Here is a 24,181-nt window from a genome sequence, read left to right as displayed (position 1 = left end):
CAAAGCCGCATTTAAAAGCAGCAGCGCTTACAAGTAAGCACGCGCAGAACTGGGCTGCCGGCCGCCGCTTCAACGTCTTCTCGTTTCTGCAACGAACGGGCAGAAGTCAGCCCTACCCTTCAGCCTTGCGTCCGTTCGGCTCCGCATTCCACCTTCCCGGGGCGGGCGTTTGAAAGGAAAGGCTTTGACGTCGCAGTTCCCATTGTTGCCTGTTGTAATCCGCCCGCCAGGTGCGCGCCCATGGATGCAGAAGTGGCTGCTCCTTGGAAATAAGGAAGAAATCCAGGATTTTAGTTCGGGCAACAACGTGCCCGCCCAAACCCAAGAGGGAGCAACATGGTTACGAGCGAAAATTCAGATTTGTTTTTCGAAAATGCGCCCTGCCATTATAAATATAGTCCGTTTGTACCCCACTCCCCGCCTCCCCACGTTGCTGATTGGAGGGATAGTGGTAAAGAGAGAAAGTGTGTCGTGGGTTTAGGACAATCTTCCAATGTGAGTCACTTATTACAGTATTGTAGGAATGTGGCTCTGAGCCTCTGAGTCCAGACTCCCCCATGCAAGCATTGACTGGTTTGAAAACTCGTGGTGCGTTTCAAAGTTTTTTTAAACATTAATTAAACATTTAAAAACTATATGTTATTTGGCGTGGAAAACATTTGTTCCTTTTATTTTATCGCCCCCCCCAAAAAAGTAGCGAACATTTTCCACACCATATAGCATAGTAAGAAATGATGCTCCTGCCTTTGTTTGCGTTGGACTACTCTTAAAATCCTGGATTTGCCCACTTTTTCCTGTGGGCTATGGGCTTCTTCGCTGTTTCCATTTCTTCCTTCAACGGAGCAAAAAAAGTTAACCCGCAAGGTGTACCCTGCGTATGAGTCTAATAAGAAGTCTATGGAGAAACTACGCGACAAAAAAAAAGTTGGGCGGCGGGGCGGGGCCGGGCGCTCCCCGCGTGAGAACGAGCCAGTTGCTCTGGCAATTGCGTCATCGGCGCGCGACGAGGCAGTGGCCGCGGAGAGACATGAGCGGGCTGGGTGTCCTTTTCCGCGCGGCTCGCGCCGCTCTCCCCGCCGGAGCCCGACAGCTCCGTACCGGCCTCCCTCGGCCTGCATTCGCCAAAGAGCTTTTCCTGGGGACGCTGCGAAAGGTGAGTGCCGTAGCTGCCGCAGTCCGCAGCGCCCCCGAGGTTCCTGCGTGTTTTCCCACAGACTCGGGAGCCTCCCACCTCATAGACCCTCTCCCCAAAACCCAGTGGGCACCTGGCATCTTTTCACCCCTGCCGCCCTCTCTGAGGCTGCCAAGAACTGCTGCTGCTGCTGCTGTTGCTTTTCCACGAATCTCTTGGAAAATGCACACCTTCCCCGCCGCCACACACGCACTGCACCCTCTGGAAATCGCAGCCTGGACTTCAGCACGGCATGTATTTCAGTACGAAAACTTGCTACTTCAAGGTTGGGAAAGTTTGACGGGAAGTTTCCTTTCAATTAAGGCTTTGCGCTTTCTCCGTTTGTTGTGCTTCCCCCACCCCAATAAACTTAATTATTCTTAAGCGGGGCTGTAAGCGGTCATTGACAGAGTCCTCATGTTTGAAAGGAGAGTTGGGGTTGTTGTTGTTGTTTGTATGCTTGGTGGGAAGGTTTGGGGTAGGTCTAAACAGAAAATGCATTTTCCACCCTTATGATTTGTAGCAACAGCTTCTTAAAGTTGTGGTTAAGTATTTCTCCCCCACACCCCTTTAATTGGACTACAGTATTTTATCATGCAAGACAATACTCTTTGAGGTTTTAGGCATCTAGTGTATGGAACCAGCAGCTTCTTTTGGAGCTGCCTGAAGTGGGGAGAAAAACTTCTGGAAACCACAGTTGGTGGGATCAGTCTTCCTATCAAATTCATTTCACTTCAGCCAGCAAACTCAACTATGTAAAGCTAAATACAAATCTCAGAGCTCCTGGAACATCCTTGGGATTTGGAAGATACATTTCATATCTGAAGAAGTGTGCATGCACACGAAAGCTCATACCAAGAACAAACTTAGTTGGTCTCTACTGGAAGGAATTTTTTATTTTGTTTTGTTTTGTTTTGACTATGGCAGACCAACACGGCTACCTACCTGTAACTTCATATAATTAGTTAGCCATAATTACTACTATATCTTAGAGCCTCATAACTGAAAGTGAATATATTACACTGCAAAACAAAAATGTATAGAGCATATTCTGCCATATCGATGCTAAGTAATGATTTGGATATTTTTTCTGGAAATAATAATAATAATAATAATTTATTATTTATACCCCGCCCATCTGGATGTAAAGAGCAAATTCAGAGTGCCTTTTCTTAGCAGTGTTTATGTTTCTATATTTTTGGCAACCACGGCTGTCATCCTGAACATACCTTTAAGCAATATCCATTGACTCAGTGGACTTCCAAAACAAACCTGTTTAGCATTGCAGTAAAGGTATGTTTAAAAGCTTAATGGAGAATTGTGACGCCATTAGAGTGTTGTCTTCACCTTGTTCAGCAGTTTTCCCAGCTGGAAAGAGAACAGGTCTTTCTGGATTCCAAAAAAAAGTGTCTGTATTCATATTACAGCTAAGGTCCTTGTTCCAACATGGAGGAAAGCGAGGCAGGATTTCCTCTGCCTTCACAGCTGCCTGCACACAACTCCCAAACACTTCAAATCCCCCAAATTTGGAAGACACAAGAACAGTTTATATGGAAACTTGTGGGGGAGGGGATAATGCACACAAACACTTTTTAAGATGCTGTGGTGGCAAATTCCAAAATTGCATCTGAGTGCTGGTGTTTACTGACCTGTCAAAGTTCTGGGGTTGAGCTATGGTTACCAGACGTCCCTGGTTGCCAGGGACAGACCGGATTTACCAATCTGTCCCCAGACAAAATCCATGTCTGGAATGTCCCAGATTTAATGTAATGTCCCCAGATTAATCATATGGCTGGGGACTTCCAGACCCTCCCCAGAGCCCGAAGCAATCATCCGCTACAGCTCCAGAGGGGTCTCCTCCGGAGCCGGAGGTGCAGCTGGGTTTTGCTGCAACTCTCCTGCCTATCCTGCTCCTCCTGCTTGCTTGCTTGAGCTGGAGAGGCAAGGCTGCTCTTTGGACCGGCAGAGCTGAGGTGCAGGGAAGAAGCCTCCCTGCATGACATCTTGGCAAGCTACCCTGTCTCTCCTGCTTGCTCATGAGGAAGAAGGAGCACTTTTCATGCCTTTAAAGCCTCCTTTGCTGCATTCTGCCTGCTTGTGAGCTGAGCTACCAAGCCAGCAGAAAGCAGGATGTTGCCTTGAGTCTTCCCTGCGCTCTCTGGGACAGAGGCTGTTGCTTCAAAGTTAAGGGTGGTGGGGGAAATTGTCCTTGCCTCTTTTACTCCATTCTGCATGTTTGTGAGCTACATTGGACTGCCTCCCCCCCTCCCCTTCTCTCCTGTGTTATTGTCTGTCTCCCCATTTTTCCTCCTTACCCATAAACACTTCCCAATTCTCCCTTTTGTCTTTTCACACATTTGGTTCCCCAACCCTATTACATCATTATGTGCTGCTGCTCATTTTTCTTCCCTTGCACACATCCCCACTAGCAAAAAATAAAAGGGGAGGAATGTTTTGTGTTTCTTTTGGTGGTGTTTATGTTGGTTCCCCATAAACAGCTTTCTTGTTCCCTTCTTATTAAAAAATGAACCTTAAAAAAATAAAATGAACCTTTAAAAAAATTAAAAGAGGCTCCCTCTGCTTGCTTGCCTCCTCCCCATCCCTTTGATAAAAAGGGAGAGATTGGTGGGATGGGGCTTGGGGGTTACCTTCTGTGTCACAATAGGTGTAATGGAGCAGGGAAGCCTTGTGTTCTTTTAAATTGTGGCTGCTCTTGTTGAGGTACCTCCATTGCAGGGGGTTGGCCTAGATGCCCCTCAGAGGTCCTTTCCAAATCTGTGGTTTTGTGATCATCCCACTATGGTATTCTCAAACTCCACTGGTGCCTGCGGAGGAGATGCCCACAGGTGGGCAGCGCAGCAGCAGGAGGAAGGGGTTTCTGCTAATGCTTACTCCTGAGTAATCCTGTAGGGGATCGCAGTGGAAGGAGGAAGAGGGAGGGAGTGGAAGCACGGCTAGCGCTCCAAGAAAGCAGGCCAGGACCCAGAGGAAGCTCAAGCAACAGAGGAGACCACAGAAGAGAAGATATTACTTCTTAATTTTTCCATAGGTTGAGCATCACAGAAGGAGAAACTGAAGAAAACTCAAATGCACTTCTGAATTGTTGACCATTCTCCTAATTAAAATGTATGCATAATGTCTGCAAAGGTTAACTGCCATCTGTCCCCATAAGGAGCAATGTTAAGTCCAGTTTTTGAGGCTTCTCTCTTTTTAAGTTGTTTTAATATAAAGGAAAATCCTGTCAAAATCTGCCATTCTAGGAAGACGTTTTCCCATTTCCTGAGATTAGCAATGAAGAATTGGAAGAAATCAACCAGCTTGTGGGGCCGGTAGAAAAATTCTTCAATGAAGACGGTAAACTCCCCCCCCCTTTATTAAGTCCTTATATGTTAAGGTTTTTCATAACAAACCTTCTGTGAGGTTTTTCTTATAGTGCTAACAAAAAAACACTGAGAAATACATATTGTTGCTTACCTATATATACTTTCCACATACAAGGAAATCATGCATTTTGAAACTGAGATATTGTACTACAGTACTGACTTAAACAGCTACCAAGTATCTTATTTTAAAATATTTTATTGTCCACTGTCATGTTGTTGAGAATTCTCTGGCTGTAATGGAGGGAGATTATGCACCACATTATCTTGATGTGATACAGCTGGTTGTGAAAATAATTTGAAAAACCTGCTCAAATTGGGTCGTCTGGCAAAAGTGATCTCTCAACCTTGTTGCTGGAATATGTGGCTAGCCCCTCTCACTCAGTGGAAGAGCAGGAAAAATACTGACCTGTGGGAAGCTTAAGTTCTTGCAAGAAAAAAATAATAGACAGTATGCCTTAAACGTCTCATTTGTGGTTGTTGGTATTCAAACTGATCTAACTCCATAAATAAGCTTTCACTAAATGAGCTGGCCACACCTGAACTTTCTGTAATCCATTATATACAATTACTGTATTTCAGTGGATTCTAAGAAAATTGACCAAGATGCTAAAATTCCACAAGAAACGCTTAATGAACTGAAGAACCTGGGGCTCTTTGGCATACAGATTCCGGAGGAATATGGTGAGAAAAAATGTACAGAAAATTGAGACTTTTCTCCTTGTTCTTTTAATATGAGAGAACCCTTGAAGTTTTTCTTCTCCTTGCTTTATTAGTGTTATTGGACTTGATACATTATAAGACACACACTCACCCTCTGCACTTTAAAACAGGGCAGTCCCTGGATGGCTGAACCTCCTGGTATCTTTTCTCTTCCTTGTTGAAGCATTATAGAATTCATAATAAAGCCAACCCTAACTAATTTCTGTGATGGCATGATTTCCTTGCACACTCAAACATATAGTATAAGTATGTTTAAAAAAAAAAAGATTTATTAATTCAAAACAAATCATGAATCCTATATATTGCAGATCTCTGAATGTTATTACTGTGAAGTAAAGTATTTTCATTTGAAGAAAACAGTGTTGTTTTGTGCCTCCAGTTAGTTAATCATTATAGGCTCTTCTATTTGCTCTTTCTTCTTGCATAATGAAGCAGTGGTTGATAGCATCAATCTAGTCTTATGAGCTGATAACTTAAGCAGCTGATTGCAGGATGTGGAGCTGGCGTCCCCTCAGAAGATTCATGAACTGCATACTCATAAATACAATTGGTCTGCACTGCTGCAATAGAATGAGAATGAGTCTTATAAGTACTTTAACAAAACACAACAGAGCAACATTTTGACAAAAGCTGATCATGGTATTTCTCTGTTGTGACCTTTGCAAGAAATGTGATTCAGTACATTTTAGAAATAAATGCTATAGGAAACTCTAACCAGAGATCAGTCCCTTGATTTTTCCTTTATTTTTACAAACACCCAGTTTCCTAGTTCAAGCAGCCAAAGCTGTTATACACCTGGCAGTGTAAGTTAAATTGCAATTTCAGTGTTGTGCTTTTATTTTGTGAACAATCATCAGTTGCTGAAGGCTACCCTGATGCTGACTGGTAGCCCATGTTGGCAACAAGTTTGATATTGTTGCATGTCACCCCAATCTCCGAGCGGTGTGAGATTCCAGGGGTCCGTGTTTCCTTTTGGAAATGAGTCACAGCAGAGACTGTAGTGTTTTTATGATATATGGTTTATTTACACAGATATACAACCTGATCCTGCAATGCAGGGGTTCACAGCATTAACACCCAAAAGGGTCTTGTTTCTCCCACAGCCACCGCCTTAGATTCAAGCAGAGACCCAGCATGACTGTCTCTCTCTCTCCTTGCCACTTTGATTCACATCACTGCCCACTCCGTTCTCAGACCTGGGTGGTTGTGGTGGTGGTGGTTGTTGTTGTTGTTGTTTTTGGTTCTTTTTTTGAGGGAGGGAGCTCCACCCATTTGCCATCTTGCACAAAGCCCCTTAATCCCTCATGACATCACCAGGAACTCAGTTTGGCTATCTCGCAAAATTAGAAACCTTTAATAGCTTTTAACAGTTGCTGGGGCCAGGGATTAGAGAGGTCCGGCACACAGCTTAACACCACAAACTCATAACAATGGGCTCTAAGTTAGAAAAGTGCTTTTTATATGGGAAAGTTGTTTCCAAGCAGCCCTTCCCAAAGCTTTTTTCCAAACCTTTCCCCCTAAAATTCTAATACTTAAACTAATAGATAGCAAGAATTTCAGGGATCTTTGGAGAAAGGGCTGTAGTTCAGTGGTAGAGCAGGTGCTTTGCATGCAGAAGAATCTAGGTTCATTCTCCAGCATCTCCAGTAGAAACACCTGCTTGAAACCCTGGAGAGTTACTGCCAGTCACTGAGGACAGTACTGATCTAGATGGACTATTTGTTACAAGAAAAGTGTTTAAGTAAAATATTGTTTGGTTTGACTAAAAATATTTTTCTATAGGTGGCCTTGGTCTTTCGAATACAATGTATGCTCGTTTAGGAGAAATTACTTCTCAGGATGGAGCTATTGCAGTAACCTTGGCAGCTCACCAAGCTATAGGACTGAAGGTAACATTGCCTTTTATTATGGATTTTGATCCTAAGGCACTGCAGTTTTGACATTTCATTCCTAATTGGGCATTTCCTCCCAGCATGTACAAATAATGTCTCTCCTGTCACGGCAGGGAGACAATGAAGAAGTACAAAATAAGATTTATGGCTAAGATACCTTTAAAGCAGAACATTTGTGAAGGATGAGTAATAAAGAACAGGATTGTTAGTTCAATTTTAGAACCATTCAGAGGAGTTTGTGTAAATATGCTGGAGTTGACAGTTGTGGAACTACAACAAAAGCAAATAGATAGGCTTAATTCTGTTGGAATACATTTAAGATGAGATCTCTGAAAAATGGATTAACCGCTCTAGCTATTTGGGAAATTCAAGTTTCTGTTAGTGTGAATTTGGTTGTGTTAAATAAGTTTGGCTAAATAGTGGTCTAAAACATCTATTACCTTCTTTGTGGCCGGACATGGATGGCCCATCCCCCTCTTACCAAAACTGGTCCCATGCTAACAATTCTGATGGCTAATCCTCATTTATCTTCCTCCCCATATAAGTTGCATTTGCTGCAGCCCAGCAAACAGCTGAGGGGGAGTCTGATTTTCCAGCAGCAGTCAATGGGGAAATGTGTGATGGGATTGCAAAGATCCCATTGTACACCTCCTCACTTCTGTCTCTAGTGGGGCAAAGAGGGATAGTGTGCAGCCCACCATCAAATGTGGCCTTCAGGGCCAAAATTTCATACACCCCCTGTTTTAAACAAATAAATGGCTTGGTTTCAATAATTAATTGGCAGTCTATTTGTGTGTGTGTATAGAGCCAGTGTGTTGTAGTGGTTAAGAGCAGTTGAGTCATAATCTGGTGAACCGGGTTCGTGTCTCTGCTCCTCCACATGCAGCTGCTGTGTGACCTTGGGCTAGTCACACTTCTCTGAAGTCTCTCAGCCTCACTCACCTCACAGAGTGTTTGTGGTGGGGGAGGAAGGGAAAGGAGATTGTTAGCAGCTTTGAGACTCCTTCGGGAGAAATAAAGCGGGATATCAAATCCAAACTTCTCTTCCTCCTCTTCTTCTTCTTCTTCTTCCAGGGAATCCTAATTGCAGGCACTGAAGAACAGAAGAAAAAGTATCTGCCTAAACTGGCTTCTGGGGAGCACATTGCAGCATTTTGTCTGACTGAACCTGGAAGGTAGGATTTCTGCCTTTTTAAAAATGAAAATACTTTAAGAGATCGTGCCATGGAGCCACTGAGAAATTGAATTAGGAATTGGCAAAACTCTGGTTTAGAATCTCTCTCTCCTTCTGCCATGAGATCACATGGTGGCTGTCAAGCCATTCTTGGCTCATGGTCTTCATTATGGGATTAACACTGACTTGCTTTACAGGATTCTTGTAAGGATTACAAAAAAGTGTGTGTGAAGTTGTGAAAGGTCTGAAGCGCTATATAAATGCCAAGTGTTACTTGAAGCAAGATCTGTTTTCGCTTTGTACTGTCATATACCAGCTTGCTTAACTTAATTACGCTTGTGGAGCTTGACATCAAATGATACCCAACTGTTGCCCAGCTCATCCTGTGCAACTGTTGTTTCCAGAGGCAATTTAACTGTGTTTAGGAAGTCAGAATGATGGGGATATTTCTATCTTTCAGGTGTAAGGACTACAGAGTCTTGCTCAGTGCACCTGCTAAATTCCCATTTCATCTGTATATTTCAGTGGTAGTGATGCTGCATCCATCCAGAGCAGAGCTACTTTGAGCGAAGATGGGAAAAGTTTCATATTAAATGGTTCAAAGGTATTTATCCAAAGAAATTAATACTTTTATGTTTTCTGTGTATCGGTTTTGACAACTGTCTTCTTTGTTTCCCTGCCTTCTGTGCAAAGTGAAAGTTTTCTGCACAAGATTCATATGCAATGAAAACTGGCCTAGTTGCGATAATAATTGGATTGCCTTGAACCTTAAGTTAACCTGGAGTATTTTTGTTTCTAACTCTGTATTGAACCTTAGCTGACAATTCCCAAGTGGACAGATTCAAAATCAAAGGATATATCTTAAAATGGGACAGTAATATTTGTCAAGTAAAGGGTGGCTGTGTCAACCGATCATATTTTATGAAATCAGTATCATTTCATTCAAAGCAGAGCAAACAATACTCATTTCTTTTTTCGATTGCAGATATGGATTTCAAATGGTGGCATTGCAGATATCTTTACTGTTTTCGGAAGGACTGAGGTTGTTGACAAAGATGGTGCTGTAAAAGACAAAATCACTGCCTTCATTGTAGAAAGAGCTTTTGGTGGAATCACTAATGGAAAGCCAGAGGATAAACTAGGCATTCGAGGATCTAACAGTAAGAACTAGTAAATGTTGGTTTGGAAAGATGTAGTATTCATATTCCTCTTGGATCAAGAGGAATCCAAATTTTTGTGTCATCTGCATTTTCTTAAATATCTGGGATAAGCTACATTTTAGTTGTTGACCAAATAAAATGTATGTTTACTGATCATTAAGTATTTGTGGGCATAGATCTTGTGTTGATGCCACTCTGTATATCAAAGATGACATGGGTTCCAAGAAGTTAGAAATTGTTAAATGGACAGGCTCCTCCATGTGGGTAGTAGCACCAGACCCCAAGAGGCATTTGGAAATCAGGAACAGACTGTCCCAAAATGCCTATGGCAGTCTTGAGCTGAAAAACGAAATCAGGATGGGTGACTTAGATTACCTTCACATAGGGTGCGTAAACATGTGTTATGTGCAGCAGAATTTTTTTCTGATGCAAACTGATATAATTTTCCTTTGCGAATTTCCTTGTAGTCTAATTAAGATAGGATTCTCCCCTCAAGAAATTTTCCCATTCAGAATTTTTCAGAAAACCAACATCACTGATAACAACAAAGAGGCAAAATGTCTTGATATGCTAAATGATTGTTCTAGAACAGTTGGTCATGAAATTAGCTAGAGGGGAGGAAACCCTAGACTTTTATCAGTGACTTCTAAAATAGTGCAATAGTAGCTTAATGCTCTTGTTTTTCAGCATGTGAAGTCCATTTTGAAAATACAAAAATCCCTATAGAGAATGTCATTGGAGAAGTTGGAGGGGGATTTAAGGTAAGATGCAGGGAATTACTATTTCCCCTGCCATAAAATTCATATTCTGTATCATTTTTTAAAATTATTTTATTGATTTTCAGTTACAAATGAATTGGTTATAAAAAGAGAAAAAGAATATCAGCAATAATAACAACAGGTAGGAGTACAGAGCTATCACAGAAAAGGGGAAATATAACCGATGCAGTCCCAGTTGTAGTTCATTGGATGTACAGTAGTCTGTATCTTATAAGCTTCTGGGTAAAGCAGAACTAACTTTAGTGGTGACATTTTAGTTTAGTAATCAAAAAAGCATCAAGCAATTCAGAGGAGGTATGAGTTCATTTTTAAGAAATAGGCAAGTTTGCTAGTAAAGAAATAATAATTCACAGTACTGGTATGGACTTCTGACCTAATTAATTTCTGCTGGAACACCAGTGGATCAAGGAACTGAAGCCAGTTGGAGGTGTTGTCAGGATATAATTCAACAGCTCTTTACTCTCCATTGTTTTTGGAGAAATTCTAATGTACACTGTTATTACGGTTATTTATTGTAGGTAAAGTTTACAGATAAAAAAAAACCAGTGATCCTTGAATGCCCCATGTTAGTTTGACAAGAGGGTTTGTTTATTCAGTTAGTCATGGAGTGTTAATGAGGAGTTGTGTTTATCCATGCATCAGGTTGAAGCTGTAAAGCCGGTAGCTTATTTCAGTTTTGTGGCACAGGCTTGCCAGAGCCTAAGCATCTTTTGGAAGAATCAGGACTAAATTAGCTTTGCATTTCAGCATTTCTCATGTTTTACCTGTTTTAAGTTGATGTCAAATGAAAGGAGATGCCCCAAAGTTATGGCAGTGATTGCACAGGGAGGTATCCTTCTACGATACCATGATATGCTCTATATAGCAGGGGCAGACATCCAGCTGAAAGACCAGAATTGATGTGGGCAGGGACTTGTTTGTGGAGGAAAGACATTTTAATTATAGTTTCCCTGAACAAGGGTTACTTATATTCACTGTAGGTTGCTATGAATATTCTCAACAGTGGAAGATTTAGCATGGGCAGTGCATCTGCTGGAATGCTGAAGAAATTGATTGGTAAGCCTACACTTGCTGCGTTGCGCTGGGCAGGATGAATTTCTGCATTAGTTCTGCTCCTGAAGAAGATACTTAGATTCTGTGCCGGCCATTTCATTTTTATAAATATTAGGTTCAGTTACTAAATCGTTTCTATAATGTTGACTTGAGATACAATGAAAGCCTGTTGATCCACAGTATTCTCTTTTTTGTAATAGATACTACATGCTGATTTTAGTGAAACCCCAAGTTCAAATCTCCCCACAGCCATGAAACTCATTAGGGAGCCCCTTGACCTCACTGGGTTGCTGAAGATAAAGTCAGAGTTGTGAGGGAAAAGCTTATGTATGCTGCTAAAAAAGCAATAAATGAAAGTGCGCAAATTTATGCTTGGTTGTGTCACCTTTGTTACAACATTCCAGGCGTTACTAGCCTGCAGAAAGTTTGACTTGCCTTCTTTTTATTCATGAAGGGATCCTGTTATATCTAAAAAGCAGTTGAGTGGGGGGGGGGGAATCAGGGTAGAAGAAAGGCCATTTCTACCATAGGACTTTCTCCTCCTCTCCCCCGCCCTGCAACAACTAGCAGTGTAAAAAGTCTCCCTTTTCCTCCTTTTGTTATTGCTCTGCCCAAGCCAGCTCTAGCTCATCTCCATCACCAATCCCCTGGCTCTGAGCCTTCTTCCTCTGGGGGTTCCCCAGCTGGTGCCTCTCACCACTCCTGCATCTAGCCAATCCATGACACTTCCTACTTATGAATATTCCTACTTTCCCTTAGAAGTGCATTATTAATCTGCTTAATTTGCTGGATCTGTCTGCTTTATTTGGTGTACAGTGTAGCACAAGACAAATTGACCGCAGCTTCAGGGCTGATGGTGTTTTACTCGACCCATGGAAATGTTTTGGCCTGGTAGTAAGAGCTGCTACACCAAGTACAGGGTCACAAAATATCTTGATGATGGTGTAAAACCATCAAGGGTAGATGGAATGGCTGTTATCGTTATCTGATGTAGTAGGAGTTGTCCATTTTAATAATTAAAATAATGGTAAAGGGCCTTGTCCCATTCTGAAGATAAATATTTCAGCAAATGTTACATTTTTCAGAAGCAGTCCTAATATTTTGCTGCCTGATTAACTGCCTCTTCCTCTCACTTTTTTTTCAAGAAATGACAGCAGAGTATGCTTGTACAAGGAAACAGTTTAATAAGAAGCTGAGTGAATTTGGATTAATTCAGGTAACTGAAACACATTAAGGGTTTGAGGAATTCATGGGAAAAGTCATCTTTAAAAAAAAAAACTGAATGGAAAGCTTTCCACCTTCCAGAGTGCCAGTTTTGAATGATGTAGCCTATGCACTTGGTGAGTCATGAATTTAGAAAGAATAATGTGCTAGTTGCCAAATGTATTAAACTTAACGGGAATAAATGGTGATTAACCTTCTTGATTGCATTGTTGCATATTTGTAGTTTCCCTTTCTCTGTGATATCTAAATATGAACAGCATGTCTTTGTTGCCCTTTCTTTCAGGAAAAATTTGCCCTGATGGCTCGGAAAGCATATGTGATGGAAAGCATGGCCTACCTCACTGCAGGAATGATGGACAGGCCAGGGTTCCCAGACTGCTCAGTTGAAGCAGCCATGGTGAAAGTAAGCTTTACCGGAATGCTGAGTTAAAGCTGTGGGTATTGGGGCTCCTTTGGGAGGAAGGGTGGGATGTAAGCATTTATTAATGTTCAAAGAAAAATAGGTTACTGTGATTCTCAGATTGTGGAAGCCATGTGGATGTTCATATGCAACCTTTCCCCATCTTCATTGTGAGCCTGATCTAGTTTATTGCATGGCAGTTCAATACAAATTATATTAAATCACTCTTGAATAAAGCGTGGCAGATCTCTTTGAAGATATCTCACTGAAGTGAAAGCGTGAGATCAGGAATTTCGAAATGTCCCAGGGGGAGAGGCACTGATGGAATTAGAAAGCCACCAATCAAGAAGGCAATGCTGTGTGTGTATGTTCAGTCTCGGTTGATTTCGGTGTCCCTTATGAGAGGGATTATATGTGCTAATAGCAAACTTGGTACTTCCAAGTGCTGCTCCTTATGTATGCAAAACAGAACCATCCATGCACAGATGGTACAGGCAGGCTTGAGGGAAACCAAAAAAGATCATTGAGGGTTGAGCATGCTCTCTTGACATGAAATACCATTATGTGTGTGTTGGGGCAGGGTGGTGGTAGAAAGCAGTTGTGGCAGGTGATACAACTGAGTATTCGGGGGGGGGGGGAGGCGTGGCTTGCTAGCTGGAACCCTGAACATTTTGCTGCAGGTCCCTACCCTTTTTATATAGCCTCGTTGTGTCGTTCAGTGTTGTGTCCGACTCTTCGTGACCCCATGGACCAGAGCACGCCAGGCACCCCTATCCTCCACTGCCTCCCAGTTTGGCCAAAACCATGCTAGCCTCAAAATCATATAGCCTCACAAGGGCTCAAAACTGTGTGGTATAAGGTATTTACATTTTCTTACAGAGAACTTGACATTGGCGCTAACGCTTTTGCATAGCTCCAGCTTGGGCTTCGTTTCTTGGTCACTCTACAGTGTGACAGCCGTTGAGGTCGACCAATGAACTGGCTTTTTATATTGCCAAGTTTAGAAATAAAATAACATCACTTAATAATTTCAATGGTTGTTGACAGGTGTTTAGTTCTGAAGGCGCATGGATTTGTGTGAGTGAAGCTTTACAAATTCTTGGAGGTCTCGGCTACATGAAAGATTATCCGTATGAACGCTATCTCCGGGATTGCAGGATACTTCTGATTTTTGAGGTAAATATGAGGTCTTCTATAAGTTGCATGCAATCTCAAACCACTAGTATAAAACTAGAGACAAGTAGATGGCATTCTGAGGGCCATCTGAGTGGCTTTGAAGCATTGCCTCAAATAGTCACAGTTTGCATCACTACCTTTATGATATGTGAACTGCCTAGTGATATATTTTAGATAAATGTGGAAAGGAGGATATTCCTATTCTATATGCATTAATGTTAGAAGTAACTGTTTTTAAAATCTGTTTAATGGCACATTAATATTTTTATACTGATTGCAATAAATAGAATACAGTTGTACCTTGGAAGTCGAACGGAATCTGTTCCGGAAGTCCGTTCGACTACCAAAACGGTCAGAAACCAGTGTGGCTTCTGATTGGCTGCAGGAAGCTTCTGCAGCCAATCGGAAGCCCTGTCGGATGTTCGGGTTCCAAAGAACATTTGCAAACTGGAACGCTCACTTCTGGGTTTGCGCCGTTTGGGAGTCAAAACATCCGAGTACCAAGGGATCCAAGGTACGACTGTAGTCCATTATATTGGAAATGTCAGTCTTGGCTGGGTAAATTTTATACATTTGTTGAACTTATCCTGTAGTAAAGTGCAAAAGTGTTGGACTGATACTGCAGTACAAATGAATTGGGGTGTTGCTCTATGAAGGGGACTGTCAACACATACCAGAAATAATGAACGTACAACAGAAAGGAAATCCCATTACATGATCATGCAATAATCCTGCTTGGAGGCTTCCTGTAGCCATCTGCTTGGCCACTGAGAACAGGCTTCTGGACTAGGTGGGCTTTTGGTCTGATCCATCATGGCTGCTATGGCAACTGCAGTATTATCCAGCTTTTAAAAATGTAAAATAAAAATAAGGGGACTTGTCCTAGCAAGTAGAGCATGTAAGGTGGCTCCACCTCACTGGCCATGCATAGTGTGGAACAATTGTGTGTGTGCTTATGTGCGTGATACAAACCAGTGCTTGCTTTGCCACAGCAGTCGGAGCACACTATTTGGCGTTGATGTGCCTCACATTTTTAAATTGGCATCTGTGCATTTCCTTCCAGTCATCTAGGCTGACCTGGTCACTTTGGAAACATTCTGCCTTGCTTGTCAGAACAAATATACAAAGTAAGCCTGCCAAGGGAAATTTCTGTTTAAAATGTGTTTGCTTTTTACAGATTCATTTAGATAAGTAGATAACAGAATTAATAGTGTAAAGTAGGGGGTAGCCCTCCCACTGTGGTGGGACTGCAGCTCACGTTGACCCCAAGCAGCATGGTGGGTGGTCAGGGATTATGGGAATTATAGTCCCAACATGGAGGGCACCATGTTAGCTACCGCTGGCATGGAAGATGAGCACTATGCCAAACCCAATGGCCAGAAGTTGTTGTTTTTCTGCCTCTTGTGGGGCAATTTTCAGAGTACTTTTTTGAGGACTGGTGTATGTGGTGGTGGTGTTGCATGCCAGCAGGTTACTTTGCAAGTTGGCTAAAGTGTGGCGATGTTTCGAAGAGAGAGATCATGATCCCCCCTCAGCCTTCTCTTCCATAGCTGAAACATATACTGGTTTCCTGTGACCTTTCACCATAGAACTTTTCTTTCCATACTGAGCCATCTTCATTGCCCCCCTGTTTTACTTACTTAAGTTTATATCCTTCCTAAACTGTAGCTTCCAGAACTGGACATAGTACTCCAGATGGGGTCGGACTAGTACTGTACAGAATACAGTAGAACTATTGCTTCTGTTAGATTCCATTAATGCAGCCTAAGTTTGCATTAACCCCCCCCCCCGGTTGCATCACACTGCTGACTTGCTTTTAGGTTGTGATTGGCTACCACCCCAAGTCTTTTCCCCCATGTTCTACCGCCAAGTGTCCCATGTTCTACTGTATACCCTGCACATTTGGTTTATTTGCTTTTGCTTTTATTTACTGTATAAATCCAGAAACTTTGCAGTTCTCTCTGTTAAGAACACAAGAGTAGCCCCTGATGGATCAGGCCAATGGCCCATTGAGTCCAGTATCTTGTTCTCACATTAATGTTTCCGGCCATGGAGGCAGAGCATAATCATCACGGCTAGTAACCACCGATAGCCTTACGCTGCATGAGTTTATCTATTCCTCTTTTTAAACCATCCAAATTGGTGCCCATCACTACCTCCTGTGCGAATGAATTTGTCGTCCACAAGTTTTAGTGTTGGGAAAGAGAAAGAAAAACTTTTCTCTATCTACCACTTTCTCCATGCCATGAATGATTTTATGAATTTTGATCATGTTCCCTCTTAGCTTTTATCTGAACTAAAAAATTCCCATATGCTATACTTTCCTCAAAGGGGAATTGCTCCATCCCCTGTATCATTTTGGTTGCCTTTTTCAACTAAGCAATATCCCTTTTAGGTGAGGTGACTAGAATTGTACAAAGTATTCTAAATGCAGTTGCACCATAGTTTTGTATAATGGCATTATGATGTCGGCAGTTTTATTTTCAATTCCTTTCCTGCAGATCTCTGGAATGGAAGGTGCGTTTTTCACAGCTGCTGTGCACACTGAGCCAATATCTTGGTTGAGCTGTGACCCCAGGGTCTCATTCCTGGGCGGTCACTGCCCATTCATGAGTGTGTTAAGATTAAGAAATTGATCATTTGTTTACATTGAATTGCATTTGCCATTTTACCACCTATTCAGTCAGTTTGGAGAGGATCTTTTGAAGCTCTTCACAATCTCTTTTTGTTTTAAACACCACAAATTGCTGAGTATCATCAGCAAGCTTGGCCATCTCACTGAGTGCTCACCCCTAACACTTGATCATTTATGAACAAGTGGGAAAGCACAGGTCCCAACACCAAACCTTGAGGGACTCCACTGAATTTAATATTGTTAGTCTTGACCTAGTTTTCCTTTCTATCATGAAGGTTTTGAATTTTATCCCTATCTTCTAAAGTGTTTTAAGTTTTTCTCCCAGTTTGTCACCTGCAAATTTGATTCCTTCCAGTCCTTTCTCAAAGTTATTGATAAAAATGTTGAAGGGCATCAGGCCCAGGACAAAACCATGTGTCACCCAACTCAAAACCTTCCTCCAGTAGTGGACCTAGATATAAGACTAAACTGGTTTACATAGAAATATTTTTCATTAAATAAGGTGAAATAATGCTCTAAAGTACATTGATAACACATTCTGATTTGGAGACGGCAAGCACCTTGGCTCATTCTCTACTCTCTGCTACAGCAGTAAGGTGGGTCTGCAGATTCTCCTCTTGTTGATGATCCACTTTAAAAGGTCATTTTTTGCCATTCACTTATCTAGTTCTGAATGCCAGTAAGCTCCACTTGCTGCCGAAGAGTGATCCATAAAGAATGGTGCTTATAATTAAAAACGAAGTATGCAACATTCATGCATTTAATTTAGCATACCCAGTCAATGTATGCAGTGATTTTAATTAGCTTGTTGTTTAGGCCATCTGTTCATTCTGAAAGCTTTAATTGCTAAGCAGCACCTGCTTAAAAGCATAGCGACTAGTCTTAGTCCATCAGCATTTTTTTATCTTTTAAAATCAAGCACTTCTAAAATGTAGGTGCTTTGCTTTCAGCTGTGCAGATGTCGGATTTTTCTTTCAGCCTCCAAAGAGAGCAGTGTTCAGGTTCACTTTTCTGCATGTAAATTGCAGTTCATGATAGGCATTACTGAGAGAGGAGCCTGTTCTTCAAACTTTCAAAACTACAGTTTTCATCTTGTTTGCCACATAGTTTTTGGGCAGATCACTTGCCAGTGTGGCACAGCATTTTTGTAACTAGTTTGTAAACTTTACTAGGCCATTACATCAAATGGCATTTAGCTAAAGTTCAGGAGCTGAAAGGTGTTTCCCCATCTCAGCTTAATACTGGTCAGAGTGTGGCTAGGAAACCTCAAAGACCTGGTGCGGTGCTATTAAGGCTATTTCTGTTACTACGTACGAGGTGCAAAGGCTTACAGAATGTGTGTTGTGGGATGAGTTTGCAGTGCTGTGCAAGCTAGCCCTATTCCTGATGTATCCAACATATACGCACTCTGCTGTTCATGTATTTGGTGTGTGTGAAAAGTTGCCATACACACATACCAGAGCATGCAGATTTTGCTTCAGTCACATGAAGGTACTCTATGTGTGTACACTGGTATTGGTGTAGAGCCCTTTATTGGGTGTCCAAGGTGCAAACCTTTCCAGCCCTATGTTCCTCCTGTAGTCCTTAAAATTTTGGGCCTGGTGGATGATGACTTTACTAAAGCTTTCAGGTGAATTAATAGTGCAGCTATAGAGATACTCCTAGAATTTTATAATGACAATGGAATTTTCATTCTTGAAGATAAAATAAACATGCCTCCACCTTAAGCTTTGATAGGAAACTTACCTTTCTTTTTTTCTATATCCAAGTGTAGCTGTCTGGCAAATCCATGTTTAAGTAACCTAAAAGAAACTTTTTTTCTGTTTCAGGGAACAAATGAAATTCTGCGAATGTATATTGCTTTGACAGGCATGCAGTATGCCGGCAAGATCTTAACTGGGAAAATAAAGTGTGTGTTTTTTTGGAAATATCCATTTTTGATAAATGATTACTGAATACAGATTGAAAAGTTGTAAAGGGGAACAGCATAGAAAGGGGGGTAGCAAGAAGAAATTTTCTTGAAAGTTTCAACATGAGCAGAAATAAGGCATTTATTTCTTTAAAATGCTGATATATTGTGTAGATCTTAACTGTTCTTTTAAAAACCAAAACACAGAGGTTATTTTAGTATGTTCTCATCTCTCATTTACTATGTGGTGATGATACCTACTTAAACTTTATTAAAAACACTTCCGAATTGGTGTTTGTACCTACTGGTCAATTAATCACTGTTGCCCTGTGAACTCCATTCGTTTCAATGGGGGTGGGGAGTAGGCAAGCTACATTTAAAATCAAGGAAAGTTAGTTATTCTGGAGTCTTTCAGGTTGTTGGTCATACTTTGATGGCTATCACTAATAACATCATTGGTAGCTGTTAATGTAGCTCTGTCCACTCCCTGTAGTACACAGCATCAGAAAATTACAAAGAAAAAAAAGCATAATTTTTAGGGGGGAAATATTCAGAAGATCATCTACTGTCTTTGGGGCTGATGGGGAGTTGACTTGTTGGGGAATGAAGTGATATTGGATAAATGGCCTAGTACTAAGGCACTTTATGTATCTAATCGCACAGGGAAATCAAGAAAGGAAACGTAGGTGTTGCATTGAACCTGTTTGTGAACAAGTTCCGTGACAGCATGGGCCGAACAGTAGACTTAGGATTAGTTGGTCAAGATGGAGTGGTTCATCCTAGTCTAGAGGTAAGTACTCAGTGCAGATGCTGTAACACTTTCAGCCATGCTTGGAAGATTTGCTTGTGTTGCATCATAAAAGGGGGGTTTCTTTAGGCTTCTTGGTCCTGGTCCAGTGTCAAATCCTTTCCGTGTAGAAACATAGGAAACAACCTCATACAATGTCGGGCTACTGATCCTATTGAGCTCAGTACAGTGTATGTTTACTGGTTCTTTAGGGTTTCACACAACACTTTACCAGCTGTACATGCATGTGCAGAAAGCTGAACCTGGAATCTTCTGCATGAAAAGCATGTGGACTACCATAGTTACGACCCGTCACACACAACTGCGCTCAGAAATGCTAGTGTGAGCTGCGCTGTATTGCTGTGCAGACAGCTCACAATACTGCATTTGTGTGGAATTGTATACCTACACCTATACCTATACATGGAGAAATTTTACACTGTGGTCCTGTTTTGAGTTTTATTCATGTAGTCCAAATAACTGCTTAAACTTTGAAAGTTATCAGTGTTCACTAAACCAAAACAAAACTTTTTAGATTTCATGGCTTAAGGAAAACCTGAACCAAGCCCTGTAAGAACCCAAGTGGAATGTCATTTAGGTTGCTCTGTTAAACTGTACCTTGCAATGCCCCTGTTGCCTCGGTCACGCTTGCTTCTGACACAGTATGCACTAATCCTTATTATGCACACTATAATCTGTAATGGCATGGGACTTAGTATGGAAAACAATCAGATCTTTCAAATGCTGCGATTGGGAAAGGGTACAATGGGAAGTATCCAATGTTGTGTAAGTGGACTTTCCCTTGGATACGGCTCAAGGGTTCTAGAAATTAGGGCTGAACTGGCTGCAGTTCTAAAGCTGATAATACACGTGAAATGCTTGCCTTGCCGACTCTCCGAGTTGTTGAACCTGTACATACAAGTGTGTGTACATGCATCTTCAGTGCCAGTTACATAATACAAAGAACTGCCTCTTGGAAAAGGCTTTGACACTTTGAGTTCGTTTTCCTTCCAAAGATTGCCAAATTCATTATGTAACGCCTATTTTTGTTTATGTTCTCTACTTTTTTCTCTTTTGGAGAGAAAGCACAGTGTGGGCATTTTTGTTTTGTTCAGTCTCCCTGAATTAGTTCAGTCATGGCGCTAATTCGTTAAACCTACATCAGGTGGAATCTGAATATTTAGGACTGAACTTGACTGCCCATCTACTGTGTGAATTCTAGAATATAATGTAATCTGGGGTAAATTACCAAATCGGTTGTTGGATTCGGCAACTGGGAGCTCAAAGTGAAACCCAGTTCCTCAAAGACTACCAGCTGGCTCCACAGTTGCAACACATTTAAAGAGTGTGTGTGCATATATTATTTATACATAGAGGGAGAGATTAATGAATGGTTTGTGCAGAATTGACAAGTCTAAACCTGTAGAGCCCTAAATATATATTTTTTCATTGCAGGAAAGTGCCAAGAAACTTGAACAAAATATATATTATTTTGGTGTCGCTGTAGAAGGCTTGTTGAGAAGATTTGGCAAGGTAGCTAGAACTTTCTAATGGATAATTAAACCAAAGTTGTTTTCTTTCTTCTCTGCCCTTCCTTCCTTAGAGCCTAATCAAAGTGAGTGTTTGAAATCAAACTCATTTCTAGCCTAGAAATTGTCTTCAAGATGTATTTTAAGGAGCTGTCAGGGAAGATAAATATTTAAAGATCATGTAGAAGCAGATGAAATGCACTGTATCTTTTCTTCCCCCAGCAACCTGAAAGACACTGTGCAGGTTCTGAGTCAAATGCTTTGATATAGTACAGAGCTTTGCAAACTTTTCATGTTGGTGACACACTTTTTAGACATGCATCCTTTTCGTGACACAGTAATTCAGTTTTACTAGCAAACCAGGTTAAACTAACCCCTTTCCAGCCCCGGGAGGAGCATGGGGAGCATTCACGTGAGTTGTGACACAAGAGAGTTTGGAAAATGTTTTAGTACATGTGTGAATACTGCCAACTAAGGGCAGCTGTCTTCATCTGTTGAAACATGTTTTAGATTGATCAGGCAGTTCAGGATAAATCACTAAACTATTTGTGTGTTCTTTGTTTGGTATTAGACTATTGTGGATGAGCAGATGGTTCTCAAAAGGGTAGCAGACATCCTCATCAATATCTATGCAATGACAGCAGTTATTTCCAGAGCTAGCCGATCAATCAGTATTGGTTTGCGCAATCATGATCATGAGGTGAGTACCTAGAGGTTTTATGCAACTTTAATTAATGTTGTAATCATGAACTAAAATCAGTATTAAGCAGACTGGTCAAGAAGGGGGGGAAACAGAATTGCTTTTGAGAGTATTATGATACTTTTGGATTCTGACAAGGGATATTTGGACTTGCAATTGTATAGTTTCTTATGTCTGAAAATGTATTTTGTGTCAAAAGGAACCCGGAAAACCCTCACCAGATTATATCTATTCTTGTGCTCCGGGGGGAAAACATTGGCATAGTACTGTATATTCTGGCGTATAAGACTACTTTTTAATTCAGGAAAATCTTCTTTATAGTCGGGGGTCATCTTATACGCCGGGTGGAGAATCTGTGGTCGAGTATATCTCAAACTCTGTATTTTAACTGGAAAAGTTGGGGGTTGTCTTATACGCCGGAAAATACGGTTAAATACATGGTGATACCATTAGATGTATTCATGATGAAATGTCCATTTTCAAAGATAGTGGGTATATCCACTGTGTTGTGTCAAAGAGTGAGGATAAATAAGGCAGGTTTTACTAGCATGCCCTGTTTCTAAGCGTTCTGGGTGCTAGGGTTAAGCAATGTCAGCTTTTCAACTTTGCAATGTGTCACCAGCCAAACATGTTGAAACAGAGGGGGTGCACACAGACTGGTTAGGAGAGGGGGGAAGGATGAATGCTGCCTCCCTGCATTGCATCGCTCGCTAGCTTCTCCAGCACCACAGTCCTTTCCTTTCAGGGTAGCCGATTTCTCCTCTTGACTCCTGTCTGATTTTAAGCACCCTTCACCCATCCACCCAGTCTCAAGGCTGGGGCCGCCTGTTCCTGCCCCCAGGCTCGGAGGTAGTTTCACTTGCGGTATACTGCCGGTTGAAGCTGCCATTGCACTCTGGCCCTCATCAGTACATCACCCAAGCCTATTGGGTGCAGCAGGAAATAGAATGTTGTTAGCCTTCTAGTCTGAGCCACCCCACCAATGTAAGTACCTAGGCACACTCTGCAAACTGCTGAGCCATGTGTATTGCAACATATTTCACAACAGCCAGGTATCGAACAAGTTTTGTATAGTATAAAGCTGTTTATGCTACAACTGTAAAATGTTAAAGGAGGTTCTTTAGAAAGTCTGCAATCACATGATCAGGTTCCAGCTATTCTGGTGCCAATGGTAGAAAAGTCCCTTTTGTTAAACTTCAGCCACTCAGCTCTGGGGCAGCCGTTACTGTGAAAAAACAGAGGGAAGAGAAAGGATTATTAACTTCTACTTAGTCTTTTGCTGAGTAAGTATGTAGAACAGAAGCTGGGTGGTTTTTATTTCCATGAATTTATAATACTGAAATAAACGCTATTACATGGAGTTGAATTCCAGTGGTCTATTTTAAAGACAGGCCTATTTTTTGCTAACGATTTAACTGACTTCCTAGGTGCTGCTTACAAATATTTTCTGCACTGAAGCTGGCTTCCAGAATAATTATGCTCTGGCAGAATTAGAAAAAAGTAAGTGTTGCATTCAAGTCAAATGTTAACATCTTATATTGCCTGCCTTGATACCAATTAAAAACTTGCTTTTATAGCAAAGGCACAGGAAACCCAGTCAGTACTCCTGCCACGGTTTCTGTTCATAGGCTACATTTTCAGTTTGTGCTAAGAATCTAGATGCCAAGGCAAGCCTCGATAGTCCCATGGTCTGCTTGTTCCTATAATTAGTGATAATGTGGCAGATGCTGCTAGTAGCTCAACAGCTTGTGTTTAGTGTCTTGGAACTTAAAAAGTCTGTTGCTCTCATTTAGCTGTGACGCTAAAGGAATTGTTACTTCCGTTTCCATTATTCCTAGATGCTCCTGAAAACATGGATGACAGCATTAAAAAAGTAGCAAAGCAGGTGCTGGAAAAGAGAGCATATATCTGTTCCCATCCACTGGAAAGAACATTTTGAAAGTTGGGAAATGGTGACCGACCTGCTGTGGAGCAAGATGCTCTGCGGTGCAAGTGAACTTTGGGGCAGAATGTGCGACTGGCAACTTGCAAACAAACCATATTATTTTCCTCAATGGAGGTGTTGTTTTATAAAATAAAATTCTTTGATTTTATGTACCTGAATGCACGTGAAAATCCCAAGACAAAATCCAGGCATATGGCTTAAGGAGAAGTGCACAGTCAACTTCTACTCTTATATTTTCATTTTAGAAACCCTGTGCTGCATAATACTCACTATAATGCCCTCTATCCAGCTAGAGATAAATGAAAATGAGTCTGTAATAGCAAAAAGAGGTTTCCACCCCTAACCAGGGCCTGTTTCCCAATGATACTACACTTAAGACTTAAAGATTCAGTAGAGGGCCCAGAGTGGCCAGTTGAAGTGCCCACGTACAGTTTGCACCCATCGTTTGGGTGCTTCTCACAAGCAGAGGACACCTTAGCACAGCAGATTGGACCTCTTGACGCTACAGCATAAATTTTGCTGTGGTAAGCCAAGCATAGAAATA

The 24,181-nt window shown here is 41.5% G+C and overlaps 2 protein-coding genes across 7 annotated transcripts in view; one reads left to right on the top strand and one right to left on the bottom strand.

Moving 5' to 3' along the window:
* The first annotated feature begins 997 nt into the window (after positions 1 to 997).
* On the top strand, positions 998 to 23,785 carry ACAD9 (acyl-CoA dehydrogenase family member 9). 4 transcript variants are annotated; one of them, XM_033140834.1, is made up of 19 exons: positions 1,032 to 1,153; positions 2,383 to 2,464; positions 4,432 to 4,525; positions 5,134 to 5,235; positions 7,057 to 7,163; positions 8,241 to 8,341; positions 8,866 to 8,944; positions 9,326 to 9,500; positions 10,188 to 10,261; positions 11,260 to 11,335; positions 12,478 to 12,548; positions 12,840 to 12,959; positions 14,004 to 14,132; positions 18,597 to 18,676; positions 19,340 to 19,466; positions 20,919 to 20,996; positions 21,564 to 21,692; positions 23,120 to 23,192; positions 23,531 to 23,785. In XM_033140834.1, exons 5-19 carry the CDS (start codon positions 7,080 to 7,082, stop codon positions 23,629 to 23,631), a joined length of 1,497 nt encoding a protein of 498 aa, XP_032996725.1. In that variant the 5' UTR covers positions 1,032 to 1,153; positions 2,383 to 2,464; positions 4,432 to 4,525; positions 5,134 to 5,235; positions 7,057 to 7,079; the 3' UTR covers positions 23,632 to 23,785. The 4 variants fall into 4 exon arrangements, 3 of the variants coding, with proteins under 3 accessions (XP_032996724.1, XP_032996727.1, XP_032996725.1); XM_033140833.1 differs by lacking the exon at positions 2,383 to 2,464 and having other exon boundaries at positions 999 to 1,153; XM_033140836.1 differs by lacking the exons at positions 2,383 to 2,464; positions 4,432 to 4,525 and having other exon boundaries at positions 999 to 1,153.
* The window catches only part of CFAP92 (cilia and flagella associated protein 92 (putative)), a 53,285-nt gene continuing 51,804 nt past the window's right edge, over positions 22,701 to 24,181 (bottom strand). For all 3 annotated transcript variants that reach the window (XM_033140830.1, XM_033140831.1, XM_033140832.1), the window contains one exon: positions 22,701 to 22,917. In XM_033140830.1, the coding sequence (XP_032996721.1) occupies positions 22,889 to 22,917 (29 nt within the window). In that variant the 3' untranslated portion in view covers positions 22,701 to 22,888. The remainder of the gene's footprint in view (positions 22,918 to 24,181) is intronic.

The sequence above is a fragment of the Lacerta agilis genome, chromosome 2 (assembly GCF_009819535.1).
Source record: "Lacerta agilis isolate rLacAgi1 chromosome 2, rLacAgi1.pri, whole genome shotgun sequence".
Classification (NCBI taxonomy): Eukaryota; Metazoa; Chordata; class Lepidosauria; order Squamata; family Lacertidae; genus Lacerta; species Lacerta agilis.
Note: the sequence above shows the minus strand (reverse complement) of the source record. Positions and strands in the feature narration are given on the sequence as shown.